At 41.4% G+C, this 24,737-nt stretch overlaps 1 protein-coding gene across 1 annotated transcript in view; it reads left to right on the top strand.

The window, feature by feature from the left end:
* The first annotated feature begins 8,540 nt into the window (after positions 1-8,540).
* The window catches only part of GBE1 (1,4-alpha-glucan branching enzyme 1), a 1,706,938-nt gene continuing 1,690,741 nt past the window's right edge, over positions 8,541-24,737 (top strand). The window contains exon 1 of the mRNA XM_044071842.1: positions 8,541-8,780. Within this exon, the coding sequence (XP_043927777.1) occupies positions 8,686-8,780 (95 nt within the window). The 5' untranslated portion in view covers positions 8,541-8,685. The remainder of the gene's footprint in view (positions 8,781-24,737) is intronic.

Genomic DNA, 24,737 nt, shown 5'->3' with positions numbered 1-24,737 from the left:
TTAAACTCGTTTAACATAGCAAGACAGCTTTAAAAAAGGGAACAAAGATCTTCCTTTCTCCGTTGCTTCCACACACAGCTCTGATGTACTGCGTAAGCATATGCATGCGCAGTACATCAGAACTTCCGCAGAATACCGGACAGCTGCGGAAGGGCAGTACGGAAGCATTATACAATGCCATTATTTAAGAAAAGTAAGTATTTTTTTCTTAAATAATATCATTGTATAATAGCAATAGCCCACTTCTGGGTGTGGGTAATGCTGGATTTACCCACAGTTGTCTTTATTTGGCCATTCGGGCTTCGCCCTTGTGACCAAACCACACCAACCGTGGGTAAATCCAGCATTACCCACACCCAGGCATGGGTTATTGTTTAAAAAGGAAGATACCACTAGAGATGCAGAACATATAGGATCATAGGAATTACAAGGTAACTGAGTCTTGTGACCGTTTACATCTTGCCTCTACCTCCACCCCACCCCCAAACTGAAACATTTCTCTCAATGAGGGCCAGGCCAGTAAAGCCAGAGATGAAGTTATGAATACAAATTCAATTGTTCAGTTTCCATTTGAAGGAAAATAATGTATCATATTACTTAATTTACAATGGGAGTCTATTCCATTAGTGATGAAGGCACTGTGTAATGAACCTACCTCTCCATTTACTTTATCTGCTGGTGGAGATTCAGATCCCTTGTTATGGCATTTATGGAGCTATTCAATTTGAAGAATTACAAAAGATCCTAGACCATTTGGTCACTAATGGCCAAAAAAGGCAAGGATAGATCTCCCCCTCAGAAGTCTGTAAGACACTTAATAAAGGGACAGTGCTTCCCATCTTTTCTGGTAGCTTAGGGTTTATAATCTCATGATCATCTTAGTTAGGAAATTCTGGGCACTTTCTAGTTGTTTGATTTGTCCAGTGAGATAAATCTATAAAGGGGAATTGTATTCCATGATGGTCAAAGAAGGGGGAATTACCAAGTACATATGTCTCTAACAATATTCTAATTTTGGTGTGGGGAATTATCTGTGTCATATGATGGGAAGGGAATGGTTTACCGAATGCTACTATATTGCATTTTTAGCATTTGATTTAAGCTCATTTTAGTAAAGTATCTACAAGTATAAGTTCTTTTTGAAGGACTTGGGTGTCAGTGGGTGACTTGACAATGCCTCCCAGTTTGCAGCCATCTGTAAATTTGGTTAGCCAGAGGTCTTGGTTTGTGGCCTGGATATTAGAAAAGTAAATGCCAAGTAAAATAGGTCCCTGCATGGAGCCTTGTGAAACACCACTTGTTACCTTCATAGTCTTTGATGGGGCACCTGCTACCTGCATCTTATGGGTTCTGTTCTTTATCCAGTTTGTTAAACCTCTGAGTTATTAGGCTGAGCAATGTAATGTAATCTATGCTATATTATAAAATACTCTCTCTCTATTAACCCTAATTGAAACTTCTTTGGCACGTCAATGTGTGTGTGTGTGTGTGTGTGTGTGTGTGTGTGTGTGTGTGTGTGTGTGTGTGTGTGTGTGTGTGTGTGTGTAGGGGGACATAACACATTAAAGAAATGAACACAAATTTCTACCTGTCATAGTTTCAAGGTTCAAAATTCCAGGCATCTCAGAGGAATTCAGACAATGCAATTCACTCTCTATTGTGTGTTGTTGGTAATTTATATGTATGGCTGAAGTGCCTTCTGTGCGGAGTCTGCATGTCCTGCCCTGCGTTCATGTAGGTTTTCTCCAGGTACTCCGGTTTCCTCCCACGTAACAAAGACATGCATCTGGAGCATTTCTCCCTGGGCCTCCACTGAAAATTGGCTTCATTACAAGTCGGACTTTTCCCGGTAAACAAAAGTTGAGTAAATAAATAAATAATACATAAATACTGTTTTGATATATTTATTTCAAAACAGTGTAAGAAACTTCTCTGTGTGGAAGATTTTCAGTCCATATATTTCTAGTTAATCACTGTATATTAATCAGATCAGACAATAATAGTAGAAGTAGCGAACGTAAACTCGTCTTAAGTCAAAACAAAACAAAATGCAATAATAGGAAATATATAATTGTACAGCATTACTAAGTCTATTTCCAGTGGAAAATCCTTTATTAAGTACACAGAATTAATAAAGGATTTTCGAGTGGAAACAGACTGCCTGCATTGCTTGGATTACTTTCGAATACTTAGTAATGCTGTACAATTATATATTTTCTATTATTACTTTTTCTTTTGTTTTGACTTGATGAGTTTACATTCGCTACTTCTACTACTGTTGTCTGATCTGATTAATATACAGTGATTAACTAGAAATATATGGACTGAAAATCTTCCACACAGAGAAGTTTCTTACACTGTTTTGTTTTTGTGTTGAGACTTCAGGGATACCATGGAGATTACTTGTTTTGTGATATATTCATTTCCATGTTTGAGAATAAAGATATTGACTGCAATAAAAGATCCTGAGTTAACCCTCCGCACTGATCTTATATGGGACACATGGACCAAATGCAGGAACAAGGAAGAGGGGATATACACATTTGCTGCTTAAAAGACAGTATATTACATGTTGGAGAGAGAAAACTGGAAGTTTGGATATGTTTTATGCTGTTTGCTACTGCCCAAATTACACAGAATAATGTCTGTCAGTTGGGTGCATGTACACATACCATACCTGTACATGCACAGCAGCACCCATACACACTATGTCATTCACATTTTCCCCATAGAACTCAGATAACTTACCCAAATCAACAGGCTACAGGACAAGAACTAGGGTATAGAGGCCCTAGTCATAGTAGTATCATGAGACAAGGACTCTTTTTTATCACTTATGCTTACAAATCCCATCCTTGCTTGGAGGAAACGTAATGAGGTTAAATGGCAGGCCATTGCAAGCTTATACTGTGTCTTGATTCTTCTTCAACAGACTCCCCAACCACTATTTCAGTCTTGTACAGAAAGACAAACTCTCATATCCCTTCCCAAAGAAGAGACCATCATCATCATCAGAGCTGAACACTGATGCCAGTGGATCTTTGTACATTGCCTGTCTTTCCTTATCTCTAGCTGCTTGTCAACTATCTTTCTCACTGCAAACATTGGGTCATTTCTGCTACATCCTGATATGAATCTGAACTGCTTATTTCCCATCTTACTTTCTACTACTCTGCGTATCAATTTATCAATCACCCTCTCCAGAACTTTCATGCAATGTGACAAGAATTTGATATCTCTGTACGGGATGTCCCTTTTGTTCTTGTACATTGGCACGAGTATGCTTATTCTCCAGTCATCTGGGAAATGCCTTTCTCTCTGCACTGTTATGAGTTCCCTCATGAGCCATTTTCCCAAGGTGACTATTTTGTTACAGAACCTAAACTGGGACACTTGAGGGCCACCCCGGAAAGCCAGGTCTGCAGTCCCATTCTCCCAGCCCCCATGGTAGTGGAGATAGGGCAGTCATTTCATCTCGCACCGGGGCAGGCAGGTTGGCCTACTGTCCTTCACCAGGTACTGTGGGGATGCCACTCTGTGAATAGCACCACCCAGGAGGCAAGAGACCACATGCCAGGAGGCTTGAAGTGATGCACATTCGTTGGCACCTGGCACCATGGTGGTGAGAGACTGAGGTGTGCCGCAAAAAGTGCAGAGATGGGGGACCCAGGGCCATCTCCCCATGTGAGTCTGAAAGCCCTAGTTTCAAGGCAAAGTGGAGAACTGGCATCACAGATGTCTGGATGAGGGACTGTCTGAGACTTCGTGGCCCAGCAGAGTTCCGTGAGGCTGGGAAGATCCCCTGAGAGGCTCCAAGAGCATGCATGACACTGCATAATTTGGCAGCAGTTAGGAGATATGTAACCCTGGAAAAGAGCTCTCCCTCCAGGGTAGAAGTGGAACCCCAGGGGGAGGTCAGTCCCGATGGAAGTCTAGAAGGGAGAGAGAGAGGTGGAAAGTGACTGGTACAGGACAGCTCTCACCTGTGTGAGGGGGTACAGACCATGCCCCCTCTGGGATGGAAGTCTGGAAGGGGGAGGGAGGCAGATAGTGGCAGGGCTGGGTGTGAGCTCCTGCCTGAGTGAGGGGGGTCAGGCAGAGCTCCCCACAATGGAAGTTCATAAGGGAGCAGGGTGGACAGCAGCAGGGCCTAGAGAGCTCCTACCCGGGTGAGCGGGCTCAGGCACAGCCCCCCATGATGGAAGTCCTTAAGGCAGCAACTGGCAGACAGTGGTGGGGCCCAGAGAGCTCCTGCCTGGGTGAGTGGGGTCAGGCAGAGCTCCCCATGATGGAAGTCCTTTAGGAAGCACCAGAGTGGACAGCAGAGGGGCCTGGAGAGCTCCTGCTGGGGCGAAGGCATCTAACTTCACCCCATAACTGACAGCATCCTTGAAAAATTTCAAAGTCCCCAGAGCTGCTCTGGATTGGAAAGCAGGGGGACTCTGAAGTCTTCATGAGAGAGGATCTGCCCCTCACTGGCCAAGCAGAGTCCCAGAGGAGTGGATGGTATTGTAGGGAAGCTCCGCTAAGAGGGTCCGAGGGAATGAGCGATTTGGAACAATTTTGCAGCCTGCAGGAGACATACAGGAGGCAGAGTCCCCTGACATGGGGGGGGGGTCACAGCTTGAGAAGGTCTCTTGGCCAGGTCGAAGGGGTGGACTGAAGGGTTTGGCCCTGACAGAAGTCAGTACAGCAGCACCAGGCAGATGAGTGTAGGGCCTGGGGAGCTCCTGCCTGGGTGAGTGGGGTCAAGCAGAACCCCCCCACAATGGAAGTCCTTGAGGGAGTGACTGACTGGTGGCAGGGCCTGGAAGGCTCCTGGCAGGGTGAAGGCATCTGACCTTACCCCATACCCAATGGCATCCCCAAAAAAAATCTCAAAGTCCCCCAGAGCTGCTTAGGATGGGAAAGCAGGGGGACTGGCCAAGCTGGGAAGCCAAGTCACCATTCAGATTGAGTGGTCTAAACTGGGACATTTCTGTGTCCCAAAGATGATGTTTGGGATTCCGGGACAGAGACTTCCAAACTGGGACTGTCCTGAAAAAACTGGGACCATTGGACACCATGCATTTTCCCCCTATCTCACCCAGCATCTTTATCATATCTGCTATGACCTCATCTTAGTCTGCTGCTTTCCCTGACTTAATTTTCCTTAGTGCTGTTCTTTCTTCTTCTACGGCATGCTCCTCTTCTTCTCTCATAGTAAGCTGTGTCTTGGGCAGTACAGCTTCTTTGGGGTTTTCTTCATTCAGAAACTGCTGGAAGTACTCTTTGTGGACTGGTGAACAGGTTGTTGCTGGCTTCCTTTATGAAGGGTGTCTGACTATATTCTTTACCTTTCTGTCTTTGCCGTCTAACCTGATATAGTTTCTTTGTGCTATCTTATGAGTCACTTTCCAGAAGCCGGTAGACTGCCTTTGATTCCCTGTTCTTTGCTATCGCAACTCCTTTCTTTGCCTCTTTGTTAGCCAACCAGTATTTCTTCCTAGCTTGGTCTGTCTTTTTTATCTACTATTTCTCCCTGCACTCCTTCTTTCTTTTGATGAATTCTTGGGCTTCTGCATTCCACCACCAGCTTTCCTTATGTACCTTATTTCCATACGTGGCTCTGCCACATATCTCTTCTGCAGTCCTCACAGATGCTGTTTTGAGGTGCTGCCATTCTTCTTCAACTCCACCTATTTTGTCCTCTTCTTGGGGTGCTAGAGCCTTGAGTAATTCCTTAAACTGTTGTACTTTCTCTCCAGTCAACTTCCAGGGCTTCAGCCTGATCTCTGTTGATTTTAGATCCTTCTCTGGCCACTGCTTGCCACTGATGGCAAGCAGTGGTTTAGGCTGTGGGCTGACTATTTCAATTCTGATAACTTTGCAATCACTGATCCTACCTCAGTGCCCTTTGCTTACTAGAAGGAAGTTTACCTGAGTTGCATGTTGGCCACTCTTGTATATGATCTTGTGACTGTCTCTCTTTCTGATTCATGTGTTGGCTACTATCAAACCATTTGCCAGACAGAAGTCTTGAATGGCCTGTCCTTCTTTATTCCTGTTACTGCACCCAAGTGGACCCAGGCAGTCCTCATATCCTGTTCTGTCTGCCTTGATATCTGCATTCAAGTCACCCATTATCAACACTGATTGATGTTATCCTACTTTATCTAGTAGATCCTACAACTGCGGTCTGAATGTACTCTTCTCTTCACTATCACAACCCTCATGTAGGGCATAGGCTGAGATTATGAGTCTGACTACCATGAGTCTGTTACTAAGTCTGATGACATCCCTCACTGCTTTCTTTCTCACCACATTTCCCACACCATTTCTAGCCTGTCCTCCTTCTCAGTAGTAGATTCTGGATCCCAAGCCAAGTGGTTTTTCTGCACTGCCCTTTCAGCTTGTCTCTTGGATACACAGGATGTCATGTCCAGCCTCCTCTGTACTATCATGTCATCCGCTTCCAAGCTCCATCCTGTTAGTGAACTTACAGTGAGTGTAGCAATTCTTAGTTCATGTTTATCAGGTTGATTGGTTTTACGTCCAGGTTTTGCTTAACAGACTTATCCCAGGTAGCCCAGGCTTGACAGACCATCAACCCAGTCAAACCTCCCTAATAGCCAGGCAGCACCCAGATTTCTAGAAAAACCTGGATATTTGGCATCATAGCTAGACACAAGTCCTAGCCCTTCAGGTTAGGTATGCACATATTTATTAATTTATATTAGTTATTTTACTGCATTTAGTATGCACACTTATTTTGCAGTTCAGGACATGATGGCAGGTGTATTTCTATTGTTTGAGGCTAACAATAATGACTATCAGTTGCAAAAAACACACTCCCAGCCTATGCAGATATTGCAACCCCCTGTATTGGTCTTATACTTTTTTAATATTTTAGGTTGTTGTTTCACTCTGTAAACTGCAAGATAACAGCAGAAGAAAAATAAGACGAAAAAAATCACAGCTGTATGTGATTTTGTGGCTTATACATTTTCATTCAAATGAATGGAGACATTTACATTTTAATATACAAAAAAACTGCCACAGCTTTTGCACTATTTAACAACTTTTCATATGGTTTCTACAACACATTAAGAGTTACTGATTTTTTTTTGACAGCTACTTTCACACAAAATGTATCAACCAGCATTAAAACCATATCTCACTGAATCAAATCTCAACAAAATCAGGGACAAATTCAGAAATAATCAGGGCCACTTAAAATATTAACTTGAGATATTGACAGAACAAATACCAACTAGTATTGTTATGTTAAGTGTAATTTATCACATTTTCTCCAAAAGTCACCAACTGTAGAATGGATTAAGAGGGACAATACTAAAAATTTAGTCAAAATCAGGGATGTCACAGAAAAAAGGGGACATTTGAGCGGTATGAATCGAAAACAAATGTATCACTTAGCTGTGGCACAAGACTATGCTTGCCAAACAGACGGTCGCAACATGGAGTGTGGTACTCACTGAATCCAAATTGAAAGTACTAGTGCACATGGACGCTTCGCAGGTGTTACCATGCGCAAGTGTTTATTATACAACGACCCCCCCATTAATATTCCAAAACATGCATGCTGATTGGTCAGCGTGCACGCTGTAAATCAGTTATACTAATGGAAAAAGGTCCAGTCGCCAGTACTTCTTCTATTAGTATAACTCTTTTTTTAACATAGCGAGACAGCTTTAAAAAAGTAACAGAGATCTTCCTATCTCTGTTGCTTTTTTTAAAGGTGTCTCGCTATGTTAAACTCCTTTAACATAGCGAGACAGTTTGTAAAAAGCAACGGAGATCTTGCTTTCTCCATTGTTTCCGCCCACAGCTCTGATGTACTGCATAAGCATACGCAGTACATCAGAACTGCCGCAGAATACCAGATAGCTGCAGAAGGGCAGCAAGGAGGCATTATACAATGACATTATTTAAGGAACTTAATTATTTTTTTTTTTCTTAAATAATGTCATTGTATAATAGCAATATCCCACTTCTGGGTGTGGGTAATGTTGGATTTACACAGAGTTGGTGTGGTTTGGCTTGCTATAATAGCCTCCTTCAGGAACACACACTCAACATGCAGGCTCAATTCACTTAACAACAATTTGATCCATACCTCTCAACCTCTTAGTGCACGAAATCTGGACAAAGCCTAAAAAAATGGGAGTACAAAGGCCCAAAAATATGGACAGATTTTAAATATTGCTCTTATAAACTTAGAAAGTTGCTAGAGTAACAAGGTTTTTTGTTCACATATATTTTCTGAAGGTTTTTGAAGTCCGAAACTCGGATGTATGCCTTTATTTAGTGACTTAAATCCTTAGATCATCCCACCCCACCGATTTCCCAGAAAAATCGCAGATTTTATTAAGAATAGACCAAAAACATGAGTCAATAATCTGAACAATCTGTACAGTTAAGAGGTATGCATGGATTCAAAATACAGGCGGGTTAAATGTATTAAGTGAATGACTAATTAATTACATCCTTAAACAAGCCGTCCTCTGTACTTTCAAAACAAACTCCTCCCTCTTGTCTAGTTTGTAGTCACATGATGGAAGGTGCCCTTTTATTCCCCTTGTACATCGAGTAGCACCACAGCAGTTCTCTGTAGGACTAAGAGCAGTCTTACTTTTTGTCTGCTTCTCTTTCTGTAGAAGAGTGCTGTTGTCTACAAAACCAAAGATGGCTTCTACAGAGATAATACGTGTGCCCGAACTTGAAACCCTCCTTAACCTTGACCCATACTTGCAGCCCTTCGTGCCTGACTTCCAGAGAAGGTAACGTGCCTTTGGGTTTTCAAACTGCATTTATCCATACTGCAGACCTCAGTATATGTACTATCCTACCCGTAGAGGTATTAACACATTACTAACACTGTCTGAAACGCATCCGTTTTAGTGATAAGGGCATTATAAATGGCTAGTTGGAAAGTGCACGTCTTTTTGACGTACCAACCCGCTTTGAAATGTAAGACGCGTTCTGACTAGTTTAGAGGTTGTCCTTCCTGCTTTTTTATTGCAGGTTGCACAACATTGAGTAATCCGTGTTTTATGACCGTGGTCGTCAGAATTTAGGGATATGTACAAGTATGATGTTCTCATTGGTTTAATTGTGGCGTATTTATAGTGGCGTTTTGAAATTAAAATTATGTTTAGTATATTGTACCGTTATTACATGTGTTTGTATGCTGTGGGATTGGGCAAAGCTTGGTCATACTTTTATTAGCATTGCTTTAAAGCCTGTTACTAATAACTGGCCTTTATCCCCACAGTAACCTAGCACTCTTACGATTCACCTGTTTAAGCTACTAGACGCCACGGGATGTTGACTTCAGTATGTGGCTATCTTGCCATTAAAGTACAGATTTTTGGGAGGAGCACACCAAAAATATGAGTCCTAAATCTGAGATGTTTTGTGAAAATCTGTATAGTTGAGAGGTATGCATTGACAGCAGTGTCTGTAGACCAAACTAATCCAAAGTAACAGACGAAGTCGCGAAGTATATGTAACTTTTTAGTTTGTAAGCTGCGGGGTTGGGGGGTCTCGGTTGCTGTTTTTATATTTTTAGCTTTGTAAGAATGTTGTCATGGTTTAAGAAGTGCTTCTCTTTTGAAGGCTTTGTCCTTTACTATTTTTAGTGCTGCCCCTGATTCTGAACTTTACATTGAGTTATGCACTTAGTCCCTTAAAAAATATTTGCACAGACTTCGCTCACTTATTTTGCAATAAAGTACACCAAGACTGGTTAGTTGCGTTATAAGTACTGGGCAAACCCTGCTTGTACAGCACAAGCTCCACCACAAATTTAATCATGTTCTAGCTTTGTAGAAGAGACTGGCACGAGGCCCTTAACAGTAACTTGCCCAAGCAAAAAGGACCTCCGAAGCTGAAATGCAAGCAAACACCAATCACAACCAAAGTGTCACATAGTTCACAACAACAGTGTGCCACCCAATAACAGCCCCTAAGAACAGACAAGACAAAGTAACCAACACTTTAGTCATAGGTGACTCTATAGTCAGGCACACTGATGTCCCACTCACCAGGCTGAACAAGGAGAAATTTGTCATTTGCCTGTCTGGTGCTAGGATCTGTCACATAACATGCACTCGTCACTCCACAACAACTACAAATATGACACTCATTGTCCATGTTGGAATGAGTCTCTTACCCTGGACTACATGAAAAGAGACACAGAAGAGCTCTCTGATTATGTGGCCCAGGCAGGTATGACCCTAGCTCTGAGTGGCATCCTGCCTTCTCCCAAAATGATACAATATAAGGACAAAATGATTGACTTCAACAATTGGCTAAGCTTCTGGTGTCATTCAAAGGGGATCCAGGATCTGTCTGCCTGGGACAACATGATCGACAGACCATTATGTTTTGCCAGAGATGGCCTGCACCTGTTGCCCCTGGGATTCAGGTTGCTGGCTAAGGCTCTTACCACCCTTATAGTGCCTTTTTTAGGCAATGCTCAAAGGACAAAACCACCACCGCAACAGGTACAAGCATGCAAAATCTGAAGGTAATACTACTCAATGCTAGAAGTCTAAACCTCAAAATGCACTCTCTCGAGGCATTCCTAAAAATGGAGAGCTTTGATATCTGTGCAGCAACTGAGACCTGGTGCAAGGCTCCAGAGAGCACCCCTGCAATACCAGGCTACAACGCATACCACACTTTTGGTCACCAAACTGGGACCGAAACACTAAAGGTGGAGGACTGTCAATATTCACAAAAGATATTCACACCACCAGGCTAGTTGCCCGACACAATGCGTCTGAAATTCTCCAGGTCCAACTAACACTAGGTAAGACTGCAATCCAAATTGTAGCTTGCTACAACTCCCCCACCATGCCCCAAGATTCTCACTACACCTTTCTAAACCTACTGGAAAATATTAAGATACAACCAAACACTGATTTTTCAGCTACTCTGCCATTAACTGGGAAAACTACTCTTGTATCAACACCTTTGCTCAACGGTTCTTATAAATTCCAACGGCCTGGATAAACTAATCCATAGTTCCACCAGGGGCTCCAATATCCTATATCTGGTCAATTACCAATATGGGAAATTGATGCTCCCCACCTATGGTCACCCCCTCGTTGGTCAGGTCTGACCATAACCTAAACATCCTTGACATCTACACCCCCCCCACACACCTGTAAGGAAACCTCCATAAAAAAAACTTCTCCAAAGACAACTTCATGCTACTCAAGTCAGAAGTGACAAACTTCATGACACCCATGCAGACAGGAACTGAAAGTTCAACTGCTGAATCTTACACTAAGGCACTGTATGAGCGCATCCACTCATGCATGAATCGTGTCATCCCAAATAGAACCAAGACACTCTCCTCCAAAAAAAAAAGCAAGCCTATCTGGTTGTCCCCTGCCATAAACAAACTTTACAACAAAAGGAAGAAACTGTTGCAGCAAAGATGAAAATTCCAGGATTCAAAAAACTCCCTTACCAGCCGCAGTAAGAAGATCTCTCATAAAATCCTCCAAAGCTAGTTACGAAAATAAAATTGCCAAAGATTCCAAACACAACCACAAGGCATTCTATAGCTATGTTAAGAATCTAAATGGCAATGCTCAGATCCGCTCTGAGCTACAACAGAATGACTTTAAATATACTGATCCCAAGTACATTGCCAATATCCTGGCAGATCAATTCAGTGCCAACTTGACCCCCTAAAGGGCTCATCTCAATACTGAAAGATTGCAAAATTCCGATAACGGCCACACAGGTAAAAACCGCACTCTTCCAAAGCTAAGAATACAGTATCCTTGGGACCAGATGACATCCCAGGCTGTGTACTATATGAACTACAAAATGAACCGGCACCTCACCCAAGTGTCCTGTGTAATCATAGCCTCGCCTCAGGCTTTGTGCCCACTGAGTGGCGCACAGCTCCAGTTATCCCACTCCACAAGGGGGGATCCACCTTGGGTCCTGGGAACTGCCGCCCCATCAGTCTGAGCTTGATCTGCAAGGCCATGGAATGTATTATCATGGAAGTTATAAACCAAGACATTGGCAACCTTCAAACACTGGACCCCACCCAGTTTGGGTCTGTGAAGAGCAGATCTTGTCTCCTGAACCTGATTGAGTCTCCAGAGCTGTGAACGAGGGTAAGGCGGTACACAGCCTATCTAGACCTTGCCAAGTCCTTCGACATCATCCCCCACTACGGAATCCTAGATAAACTTACTTAAGCTGAGCATTAATCCCTACGTCACTCGATGGGTTGCCAACTGGCTTACTGACAGAACCCACAATGTAAAAGTAGCGGACTCCAAATCCAGCTCCAGACAAGTGGGAGTACCTCGGGATTCAGTCCTGAGACCGCTCTTGTTTAGCATCTACTTCTGAAGTGAAGTACAGGCCAACACTAAGGGACTCTGGCTAACAACGTTTGCAGATGACTGCAAACTGGGAGCCATTATTGAATCCCCAAATTATGTGGATATTCTACAAAGGAGCCTTACAGAAACAGATGATTGGTGCCAGAGCCATGGGCTCAAGCTCAATGCCAAGAAATGTATGGTTATCCCCTTTGGAAAAAGTGTACCTGTGAATTACCACATAGGTGGCAGTACACTAAACACAAAGTGTGATAAGAGACTTGGGGACACAGGTGGACAGTGGTTTCACCTTTGATAACCACATTGCCACAACAGTCAGGAAATCCTTCTATGTGGAACACCTCATCATTAAGGGCTTTTCATCCAGAAAAAAGGAGTTCATTGCCCCACTGTAATCATCCCTCATTAGATGCATTATAGAATACAATGCCCCATTTGGTATGTACCTCTGAAGACATCTGCAACAACTGCAAAGGCCGCAGAAATACCTCACTAAAAGAATCACAGGCCTAAAGCAGATGCCCTATGCTGACAGTCTTTTAAAAAAAAAACAAAAAAAAAAACCTCCAGCTGTACTCTGTCGCATATCGTCTACTCTGAGGCGATCACTGCTTCACATACAAGGGCATGTCAAACCCAGAGCTGTTGGACATGCTACACTTAATTCCCAATCCCTCAGAGCCACACGCTCCAGGGATCTCAACCTTGTCATCTCAATGAACAAAACATGCTGGAGGGATAGGTTCCTGACCCAGAGACTCCAGGCTCTGGAATAGACTGCCCATACATGTCAAGCAGAGCGCCTCTTTGGCTCTCTTTAGAAGGAACCTTGACGATTGGATGGGAGATGGGAAATTCACCCTGGGGATCATGTCAGTCACTCTGCTAGACAGGGGTCCAGGGAAGTAAATATTGGAAGAAATAGCCAGGGAATTGTTATGGCTGGCTTGTATAGGCCCTAGGACAATAGCCTAGTACCAAACTATGGTGTGCGCATCATGAAACTTGTGGCTTTCTGGCAGATCACTGAGGACTGAAGTCAGTAAAGGCATACATCTGACTTTCAGACCTATTATTCAGAAATCGCATGCTACTCCTGTTCTAGCAACTTTACAAGTTTATAAGAGCAACGTTTTAAAATCGGTCCCCATTTTGTTAATATCTATTAATGAAAAACATACAGTTTTAGTGACAAGAATGTTAATTCCAAACTTGAGGTTGAACTGAGGAGAAAAAATAATTTTTGCAGAAATCCAAATAGTAATATTTGGCCCCGAATGTGTTATTATTGTTGTCTTTTGGCTTTTCCCGGTTAATGGTTGCCACAGCGGAAGTCCGGTCCACTAATGATTGGCAGTAGAGTGACTAATGCCGAGGTGCCAGCTTGACGTTCAACCTTCAACAAAGGCACGCCCATTTATGTGTTATTCTTTAATTTTCTTAATTATGTTTTTACTACTGGTGGTGGTTAGGGCAAAAAGTTTGCGTTGGGGTGGAATAAACAGACTTTGTTTGAGCTCAGAATATTTTAATTGTTCAGGCTGAGTTTTTAAAAATTCTAGTTTTTAACTGTAGGTGTGTATGTTAGTCTGTTTACTCTGCTCACCGTACCCCTGAGCTGTATTTTCCTTTAGAGTTTTACAATCAGTTCCAACTACTCTGTGGCAGATGGGTACCTCCAGTTGTGAGTTCTCATTGTTTTTGAAACTAGAGCTGTGCACTTGTCTATATTGTGACCGTATGAGCTGCAGGCATTATGCATCTTGATGTTTGCTGTTTTTTCATGTTTTGGGGGTGAGGCAGTAGAAACATTTTGCAAGCCACAAACATTAAGATGCTCTCCATCTTTTTGGGATGGGGAAGCAGAAGGAAGTATGGGGCTTCAAGGTACTTCAACCATATGTGTTGTACTTGGAGTACTGTTATTACACTATTGCTTAAACCCCCCCCCCCCCCAAACAAAAACAAGTTATCTAGGGTAAGCCTGCCATTCTGTCACTTAATTTTCCTGTTCTTAAACTGTGTATCCAAGGTTTTTTATGTTAATGGTATAATGGTTAGTTGCCCATTCAGTGGGTCTTTTTCCTGATTTGTGTTTAGCTATTTAAGGCAGCAGAAACCATCATAACAGCTGAACTGAAGCCAGACTGGTAGCTTTTTCATCTTCTTGGTGCACTTTGAATTCTTACCCTCCCATACCACCTGCACTGCCCAGTCAGATTAGCAGTATTCTACCCTAACAATGACTCCAAGCATGTTTACTGCAAATACCTTTTTTGTGATTAGATTATTAAAGTCTGGCTAGTTTAAGTAGTCAAACTATTTCAGCTTAGTTGATACCGGTGAAATGTGTTGAGGGGAAATTGTAGTTTAGCTTATGGCTAGTCTCCAAAGAATAAAAAACTCTTAAGATACTGCTGTACAACTGCCAATAATGAATAATAGGTTGGAGAGGTAGGAGCTGAGGTGTGTGCAGCGAAATGGCTTTGATAGTAGGATCAAAATAATGCTGGCTGTCATTACCTGGCTTATAGGTTCATAGGTGATTACTAGACTAATGGACTAAGAGCTTTTACAAGCCTAGCTGAGAATACCCAGGATATGGCAATATTATATCTCTTTACCCCATCCCATATCTGGGGAATTATCAGGGTAGTGGGTCACTTTTTATAGAGTGCCTCTGTCCTAGCACACTTACAATTCTTTGCTAATAGGTATTTCTCAAAAGCATGAGGGCAGTGTGAAGATTTTTTTTTTTAATTCCACTCATTGTTTGTGACTAATTTTGGTATAATTTATCATTAAATTGATATTGTTGTGGATTTACCAATAAGAGTTTAGCTCTTGCTGGAGTTCTGTTTTCAACAGCTGGATTTTTTTAAGTTTGCCATGTCCAACGAATGCTGCACACTCTGGTCATCTTTGTGTGTGTGTGTAGTCAGTTGTTTAGTGCTCAAAGCTCTAACATCTTGTTGAAGTTTGATCTGTTTGAGATGGACAGTTTGAATGTGAACTGCAGTTATCTCCAACTATGGACATCCGAGCCTGTTGAAACTGTTAAAGACTGGCTGTCATTATCAACTTTGTATGCAGACATGTAATCCAGTAGTAAAACTACACTTGTTCTTGTTGTATTTACTTTTAAAACTGCCCTGTAGTCTTGTCGTTGAATCTTTTTGGTTACATTGATTAAAATTTCAGAAGATTATTTCTTATGCGCCAGTAGTTTAAGCTTTTGCAGACGACTGTGACCTCTATCACTTTTAACTGCGTTAGTCTTGAGTGGGCATACATCATTCGCAGTGTGACCTGGTGCTCTAAAACTGTAGCAGTTTCCGTGAAAGTTTTGAACTTTCCAAAACTAATTTGTGTCTGGACAGTATCTAAAAGTTTTTGCCATTTGGTTTTGTAAGGGTTGAACTCTTGAGGATTAGAGTGCAGTCTTCTCTGAGCTGGCAAGTGATTTCTTATGGCTTTTTCTTTGAGATGTTGATTCCATGCAGTTGTCCTCGGCTAGCTTACAGTTTGCATCCACAGTAAGAGTACTATGTGTAGTCCAGTAAAATTGGTATGGCTGTGCTGCCATGCCATTGACACATTCTTTATTTAGTTTTTGGGAACCATTAAAGGGTTTTAAGTCCTTGGGTTTACTGTCAATATCTGGCTGCCAATGGAAGATATAAGCAAGGTGCTTCATTTCTAAAATTTACTATATTCTGTGAATGGCAGGTACAGTGAAACATTGTGCAGTTTGTCATACACGATGTATTTTTCTGGGTGGCAGGCATTGTGGCTTGAAGTGTATTTCACACCACTCAACCCTGACTTCGGGTCATTACCTGTATGCAATTTGCATATTTTCTCCCTTGTCTGCGTGGGTTTTTTGACAGCATTCAAGTTTTTTTCTTTTTCCAAGAGATGTGCTTTATTTTGGCTACTTATTTTTCCCTCAGAAACATGCTGGTTTTATTCTTTACACTAGACTGTATATACTGAAAACACCCTTGCCCTCTTAACCTGAGTAATGGTTGTAAAGGGCCCAAGGAGGATCACTTCACTTAATGCAGAATTTTTTTTTTTGTCTTTTCAGCCTTTATCAAGGATAAAGCAGGTTCATTAGGGCTCTCGGTTATCTGGGAAACTTCTTAATGCAGGGCATTGTACAGTAGTCCATATAGGTAGAAACTCAAAGGTGTCCAAGCCAGAGTACTTAAACCAGTGTCCCTCGAACCAGCATAATTGTGGGTGAGCGAAGCTACATTCCTAGTCTTTTGGCTTTTTTTTGACACTGTGGCCCTTGGCTAAGTGTGCTAGTCCCGATGCATGCAGCCTTATAGGTAGCTGTTTGCGATGCCTGGTGTAAACAATCTTATGTTGGCCAGTTGGTTGCCAACCATTTCCATTTACAACTCTCGGTAGACCTAGCCTACCAAAAAGTATTTTAAGTTGATGTAGAAACGTGTAGTTTGAGGAACTACCATATCTGTGACATGACTCAAGGCTTGGATGCCTTCGTGCAGCTTCAGTTTTGTTTATTTTATTTTACATTTGTTTATCAGGGAAGTCCAGTTGAGCAAGCTGCCCAGTTTGGCGAGGCCCGGGGAGAAAAGCTGTTGTATTAACAATACAAGATTATAAAAATGGGAAGAGAATTGTACACTTAACAGTAAATCGAACGCTTACCTTTAATACATTATAAAGTTGTCATGCACAATTTGGATTGGTAACATTTTAAGTATGCTAACATATAGCACATTGTACAGCGGCATGAGATGCAAGTCAAATACGCTAGTGACAAGTGACAGTGATAACGTTTTGAGATTAAGAAAGAATAAAAAATAGAGGTAAAAAAGTTTGTCAGACCTGTATGTTGGTCATTAGTAGCATAGGTTAGATAATTAACGCATCTGTTTGGACAGATTAAGGTAGGTGAACGTGAGGTGTTTCACTTAATATGGGGTTTGGTTTTAGAGGTAGTTAAAACCAAAAATGTTTGTATATATTCTGCAAGTAGTTTAGCCCCAATCAGGACAGGTGCATATCCATGAGTTAGTTGGGTAGGAATTGAGAAGATTTTTGAAGTTTGCTATATTGGCTGTAGTTATGTTAAGGGGTATGAAATTCCAGAGTTTTGTAATGTAGTTGGAGTACAGGGGAGTCACCTGAGCTATTTTTACTTCTGATAACTTCCATTAGTGAATCGTTGTGAGCATGTACTTGAGTATTGATTTAATAGGACTTGCTGAATCTGTTGCAGACTTTGCTATTTTGTTGTAACGGGTGTTTATTTTGGCCAAGTCAGATTTGCTGAGATTGAGTATGGGGGTGCATAGTAATGTGTGGAGACTAGGGTTCTGGGAATAATGGTTTTAGTATTATTGGAGAGGTATTTGTTGCATCTGTGTAGAGTTCAAAGCTTTTGTGAGCATTTTATTGTTTTGGCAGTATGTAGGTTGAACTTCAAACACCTAGAAGTTTTTGTTTGTGGGCTGGTGCAATAGGGGTTTTCTTGCTTGAAATTATTTTGAATGAAGGGATCAGATATATGCCTTTTATGGGATGGAATAACATCCGTTTAGTTTATTAGGGTTGAGAATGAGTTTGGCAGTCAGCTGACTGCCATGTTTCAGCTGCATTAAAGGATTATTTTTGAAGCTCCTTTAGCTTGCCCAGGAGCAGAGTTATGCATTCTATGCCCTTTGATGCATTCTCCTCGCACTAACACTGTGTGCTGTCTTAACTACTTTATTGCCTTTTTGCCATTGGCCAGATGGATGTTGCAGATGTTAGACTAGACTGTTTCTGGTTTTGGGTAAAAAAAAATCTGGGCTTTTACCTCAGATTACAAGTGAGTTTATGGTAAGTCTGGACTTGTAAAGCATCCTATCATTGGGGATGCAAAACTTTGTTTCTGTTAATGGGTATTGCATAATAATGTCATTGGAGTAGCCGTAAATCTTGTCTTGGCAAATGCAGATTTATTTGCTCTTTTTTTTGCTTTTATTCCCATGGTCTGTAAGTGTGGCCCACTCACTTCAAAATAACCTGGATGCTAGTTTTGTGTATTTATGGCACTATTCTCAGCTAGAGCGTCTTCTGTGTGGAGACGTGTGAATGGGCATACTTTCATTGAAGGTTGTGCGTCAGGGCTGGCAACTTGGCATGTAAAAATCTACTGCCAATCATTAACGGAACAGAGTTCCGTTGTGGCGACCCCTAACTGGGGAAAAAGCCGAAAGACGCAATATGACACTATTTTACACTTGCTTGGTTCTGTCCTTGTATGGGCTTATGCCACGTTCATAAAATGTTTATTGCATGTAGCATCTTAAGAAGATACTGTCTTGATTTGTTTTCTTAAATTTTGCTGTAGCCATTGCTCTGCCAAACAATGCTAGCTAATTTCTGTAGTATGCATAGTGTAAAATCTGCACCATTCAGTTGTTGGTACTCTTAAAGATTTCCAATTGTCTGTAAATTTTTATTAGCACTGACATTTAGTGGTATGTCTTGGGTGGGGGGTGCAATTTTCTCATCAGCCAGAGAATTTAATGGTACTTCCCTTGTATCCCGTTTCACTGTTATCTATTGCACCTCCTGAAGGACCCATTCCCGTTTATGTTGCTGTGTATTTCAGTCTGCATTCTTTCACTCTGTTAACTGCGAGTCCTTCACACTGCCTAGATCGGGGTGGGCAAAACTTGCATCACTGCATTATGAGATTTGAGCACGTTCTGCTTGGTGGTCTCTAGTGGAGTGCAAAAGTGAAACAGTTGTGATTGGTGATTCAGCATTGCGATTCGTTTCTTAAAAGTCCTTGACTGCAATGACAAATCTAGTCTGTGTATTCAAAATATAAAGGTACATAACCAGGTATTGCCTCCCTTTGTAACTTCTCTGCCTGGCATTTCCACTTTTTGTGAAAATTAGCTTATTTTTCTACTGTTTTAATTTCTGCAAATCTTTTGGGTTTCTAATACCATGATGGGAAATGGACCCAATTACTAAATTAGGGTATAATTAAAGTCCGTGAGATTAGTATTTTAATTTTTGTTGACCAAAAGTGTTCTTGGCAGCACCCACAGTGTGCCCAGAATTGACTCCTGCAGTTCCTGTGGAGTTGTATGTATAAGTAGCATGTCTAAATATGTCTGTAGATTCTTAGACCCATTGTTTCTGCCACTATTAAAACTGCTTGGGTATCTTTCTTCCACATTATTTCTACCTGCAAATCTTGATATTTTCTCTTTGTACACGAGACATTGTAGTCAATGGGTGTAGCAATTTAAATGATCAATACTACTTTTTTTGGACTTAATCGGCTTTTCTCTCATCTTATTTTTGAATTGTTGGTAATGTGCATTTCATCATTATGTAATGCTTTGTGGTGCGTGGTTCCAATACTTCTCAGCTACTTCCCTATTGCAGTATAGGCAACGATATTGCCACTTTGTGCCTTGCAGTGTACAAGCCCTCTGCCATGAGTGAATTGCACCCAGCAACAAGGGATGCAGCTGCTTTACAATTCTTTTGTACAGAACCTAAATTTGTTGGGCTGCCATCATTCATCTTCCTTTTTTTTTTTTTTTTTTTTCTTTCCTTAACCACTCCTGTGTCAAACCCTGATCAATATGCGGTTGTTCCAAGAGATTTCTATACATTGCATTTTATTTGTGGCTTTTTACATTTTTCTTTCCCACATGATGCTCCTTTTATTTTGTTTTTAGCACATTTTGATATCTGTTCCCGCTTCACACCTGAAGTCTTCTGTTAAACTAAGCAGGAAGTTCATCTTCATCTCCTCGTGTTGTAAAACTTTCACTCTATCCGGATCTGATGAGGTCAGCAGATATGTATGCAGTTCCATTTTTGCAGATATAAAACATAATCAGTTTTGAGGAGGCCCATACCTCCTCTAGAATGGGATGGATAATTTGGTTGTACTCTGATTTTTGTGTGTAATTGTATAGTTACAGCTTGGACTTCTTAAATGTTAAGGCTGTTTTCTGTTTTAGTTTTAGTCTTCTGAAGCATTTGAGTTTTATTCGCATTTGTTCACGTTTTATTGAAAATCCTTCATTTTCCAAATATTTCACTCTTTTTCTGCTAAAGTTTTCACATTTCCTGCCATAGATTGATATCTCTTAGTACTGTACAACTTTCCTGCTTTAAACATTGCTTTTGCACGTTTATCAACACCAAATGTCACTCTTGCATCAATTTGGGGTTTTAACCACTCGTAGTTGTGCTTTCAACATCTACATATGATACGTTATAAAGTTTTAAGTCTTCAAAAAGTAGATGAGAAAAAAATCAATGAACTTGTCTGTTTTTTTAAGTAAACCGCTTAATGAGTTAACTCATTAGCACCTGTGTGGTGTGGAATTCACATCTCTAGCAGCCTATAGTCATCCTTGCATTTTCTGAAGCAAGATATACTACATTATTTTGTGAATATTAAAACTATCAAAATGTACAAATAGCAACATTATTTGTAAGTATTCTTTACAGTAACAGCAGTTGGTACACGTATAGTCTTTCCATGAATACTGCAAAATATAATGGACAAACTCGATAATATTTTTTTTTGCTAAACCTTTTCAAATTGACTTTGGAAATTGTACAACCTAGGCACATACTGTTAAAATACTTTTGTTAACCAGACAAGCTTTCACTTAATAGCTAGAACTTCCTCTGAATGCCTGTCTGAGATTTGCAGAAATATGAAAGTATATGCATAATTGTATATTAATGTAAATAACACTGAATGTCTGTTTCAAGATGTGTGAATATCAGTGAATATTTCTTCAGTATCTAAAGTTTCATCCTGACTTAATTTGTGCACTTTCCAAAGGAAGGGATGCTAACATTCCAAGAGTTGTGTATGCAAATACTTTTAAAGAAGCCTACCTGCAAATACTAATTTGCATGAGTTTTACTTCACGGTACCAGGAATACGTCTGTGGGTAAGAGGTTTTCCAACATTCTGACACCACACTACTGCAAAAGTAAGGCATTCTTAATTTGCGAAAGAGTGGGGAATAATGCACACAACAGCCAGATCCGTTTTTAAAGGACAAAATAAACACTTAAAGCTAAAGGGAAGGAGCTGTAAGAATTGTCATGTAGTTTTTTATAAGATGTAAATATCTCATTGTAGGGACACTCATTCCCCAGCTCAGTTCTTTATAGTCTTTGAGTATGAAACAAATCTACTTTATCTACCTTTCAGATGCCCAAAAATCGATATAAAGGCAAAGAAATGCTGGAGAAAAATCTAAGACTGCAGTGTTATCAAAGTAGATGTCTGTTGGGTATTTAGGACAAAGTAACTGAATTTTTAGCAGCCTAAGTTGGGTCAGTAGTAAAGCAACTGATACAAAATTCTGTGCCCACTGGGAAGAGAAGACTGTATAGGAGGAACCGATAAGTGCCTAAGATCAGGGAAGACTAGAAACCAGAATTGTCATAGGCTGTACTTGTGCAGCAAAACACTCTTGAGAATTGATAGTCTTGAGAGGGAAAGGAAGTAGGAGAGTTGTCTGAAGTATAATTTCAAAGTTGTCAAAAAGGAAGGCCATATGTTAGTCAATCCTACTAAATAGATGTAAAAGATCCCCATGGGAGGGGCAAAATCTATCCAATTGTCTAACATAGAATTGGGAGTAGCATTTATCATGGAAATGTATAGTGAATGTGAGCAAAAGATGAATTTGATAAGTAATGCATACTGTAAAATGAGACTGTTTCAAAATTAAACTGTGTATAATGTGGGGACTTGCATCTTGTTTTAGACTTCTGGTAGCTGTGGGGGTAAAACTCTGGAATCGTGTAAGTCCATGTACTGTTGCTGCTTGAGCTTTATGATGAGCGTAAAAGAGGAAAATCCCAGGATGCAAAAAACCCCCTTACCAGCCTCCATAAGAAGCTGAGATCCCTCATAAAATCCTCCAAAGCTGGTTACAAAAATAAAATTGCCAAAGATTCCAAAGACAACCACAAGGCATTCTGTAGCTATGTCAAAAATCTAAATGGCAATGCTCAGATCTGTTCTGAGCTGCAACAGAATGGCATTAAATATACTGATCCCAAGGATATTGCCAATATCCTGGCAGAGTGATTCAGTGCAAACCTCACTCCCCTCTCACCCCCTAAAGGGCCCATCTTAGTACCAAACGATTGCCAAATTCGGTAACGGCCACACAGGTAAAAAAAACACTCTCCAAAGCCAAGTATACAGCATCCATGGGACCAGACGACATCCCAGGCTGTGTACTACATGAACTTCAAAATGAACTGGCACCTCACCTAAGTGTTCTGTTTAATCATAACCTCCCCTCAGGCTTTGTGCCCACTGAGTGGCGCACGGCTACAGTTATCCCACTCCGCAAGGGGGATCCACCTTGGATCCCAGGAACTACTGCCCCATCAGTCTGACGAGCCTGATCTGCAAGGCCATGGAACGTATTATCATGGAACTTATAAACAAAGACACTGGCAACCTTCAAACACTGGACCCACACAGTTTGGGTTTGTGAAGGGCCGATCATGTCTCCTGAACCTGACAGACTTCTTCAAATCTGTCTCCAGAGCTGTGGACAAGGGTAAGGTGGTCCACACAGCCTGTCTGGACCTCGCCAAGGCCTTCGATACCATCCCCCACTCTGGAATCCTAGACAAACTTACTAAACGGGGCATTAATCCCTACGTCACTCTATGGGTTGCCAACTGGCTTACTGACAGAACTCGCACTGTAAAGTAGCGGACTCCAAATCCAGCTCCAGACAAGTGACAAGTGGAGTACCTCAGGGTTCAGTCCTGGGACCACTCTTGGCAACTACTTCTCTGAAGTACAGGCCAACACTAAGGGACACTGGCTAACAAAGTTCACAGATGACTGCAAACTGGGAGCCATTATTGAATCCCCAAATTATGTGGATATTCTACAAAAGGGCCTTACAGAAACCGATGCTTGGTGCCAGAGCCATGGGCTCAAGCTAAATGCCAAGAAATATATAGTTTCCCCCTTTGGGGAAAAACATGTACCTGTGAATTACCATATAGGTGGCAGTACACTAAACACAGTGTGATGAGACTTTGGGACACAAGTGGGACAGTGGTCTCGCCTTCAATAACAACATCGCCACAATAGTCAAAATCCTATGTGGTTCACTCATCACCTAAGGGCTTTTCATCCAGAAAAAAGGTCATTGTCCCACTGTACCAATCCTTTATTAGAGCCAGTATAGAATACAACACCCTGTTTGGTATGTACCTCTCAAGACATCTGCAGCAACTGGAAAGGCCGTAGAAATAACTCGCTAAAAGAATCACTGGTCTAAAGCAGATGGCTTATGCTAACCATCTGCAAAAACTCCAGCTATACTCTGTCACATCGTCTACTTGGAGGTGATCTCTGCTTAACATAGAAGGCCATGTCAAACCCAGAGCTGTTGGACATGCTACACTTAAAGTAAACCCAATCCCTCACTCCAGGGATCTAAACCTTGTCATCACAGTGAACAAAACGTGCTGGAGGGATAGGTTCCTTTCCCAGAGACTCCCCAGACTCTGGAATAGATTGTCCATACATGTCGAGCAGAGCACCTCTTTGGCCCTCTTCAAAAGGAGTCTTGATGATTTGATGGGAGATAGGAAATTCACCCCGGGGATCACGTTAGTAGCCCTGCTAGACTGGTCCAGGGAAGTAAATATTGTGGGAAGAAATAGCCATGGAATTATGACTAGGGTTGTGTAGGCCCTAGGGTCGATAGCCTAGTACTAGCCTATGATCCTATGAATCTGTGTTATACTTATGCCAGTTTAAACTTGATGTTATAAAGCAGCACCCTTTTAATGTTTTAACTCTGTAGTGAATCATAGGTTCATGCAGACAAATGAATGTTTTTTTTGAAGTAAATGTAAGACTTTTTTCCAAAATTACAAAAATATTCCACCGTGAAAAAGCACACAATGCTTTACTGTTTTTAATTTGGGCTGTTTTCCTGTGGCCCATGGTGCATTTTCAAGTTGAGTGAAAGAATGAAGACCGAGTCTAAGGTGAGGATGGATATGAGGTTTCCAACTGCATGCACAGCTGGTAGTGTAATGGAATGTTTTTAGTGGCTTGGGTTAAGTTCCAGCAGACCTGTGTATGTGGGTGGTTGTGCAGGTATGTGAAAGTCTGAAACTTGATTGTTAACTGGAGGGGACGTAAAGGGCAAGCTTGCTTTACAGGAATGAAAGGGCATTACTTTAATCCAGGGTTTACAAACCAGAGGACTGGATTTTATTGACTTTAACCATGGTAGAACACTGATCAGTTCTGACCAATTTCGAACCAAGGTTTAAATCACC

Source organism: Protopterus annectens, chromosome 5.part0, assembly GCF_019279795.1.
Source record: "Protopterus annectens isolate FY-2018-M chromosome 5.part0, PAN1.0, whole genome shotgun sequence".
NCBI classification, from domain to species: Eukaryota; Metazoa; Chordata; order Ceratodontiformes; family Protopteridae; genus Protopterus; species Protopterus annectens.
The sequence above is the reverse complement of the archived record's forward strand: the minus strand, read 5'-3'. Positions and strand labels throughout refer to the sequence as shown.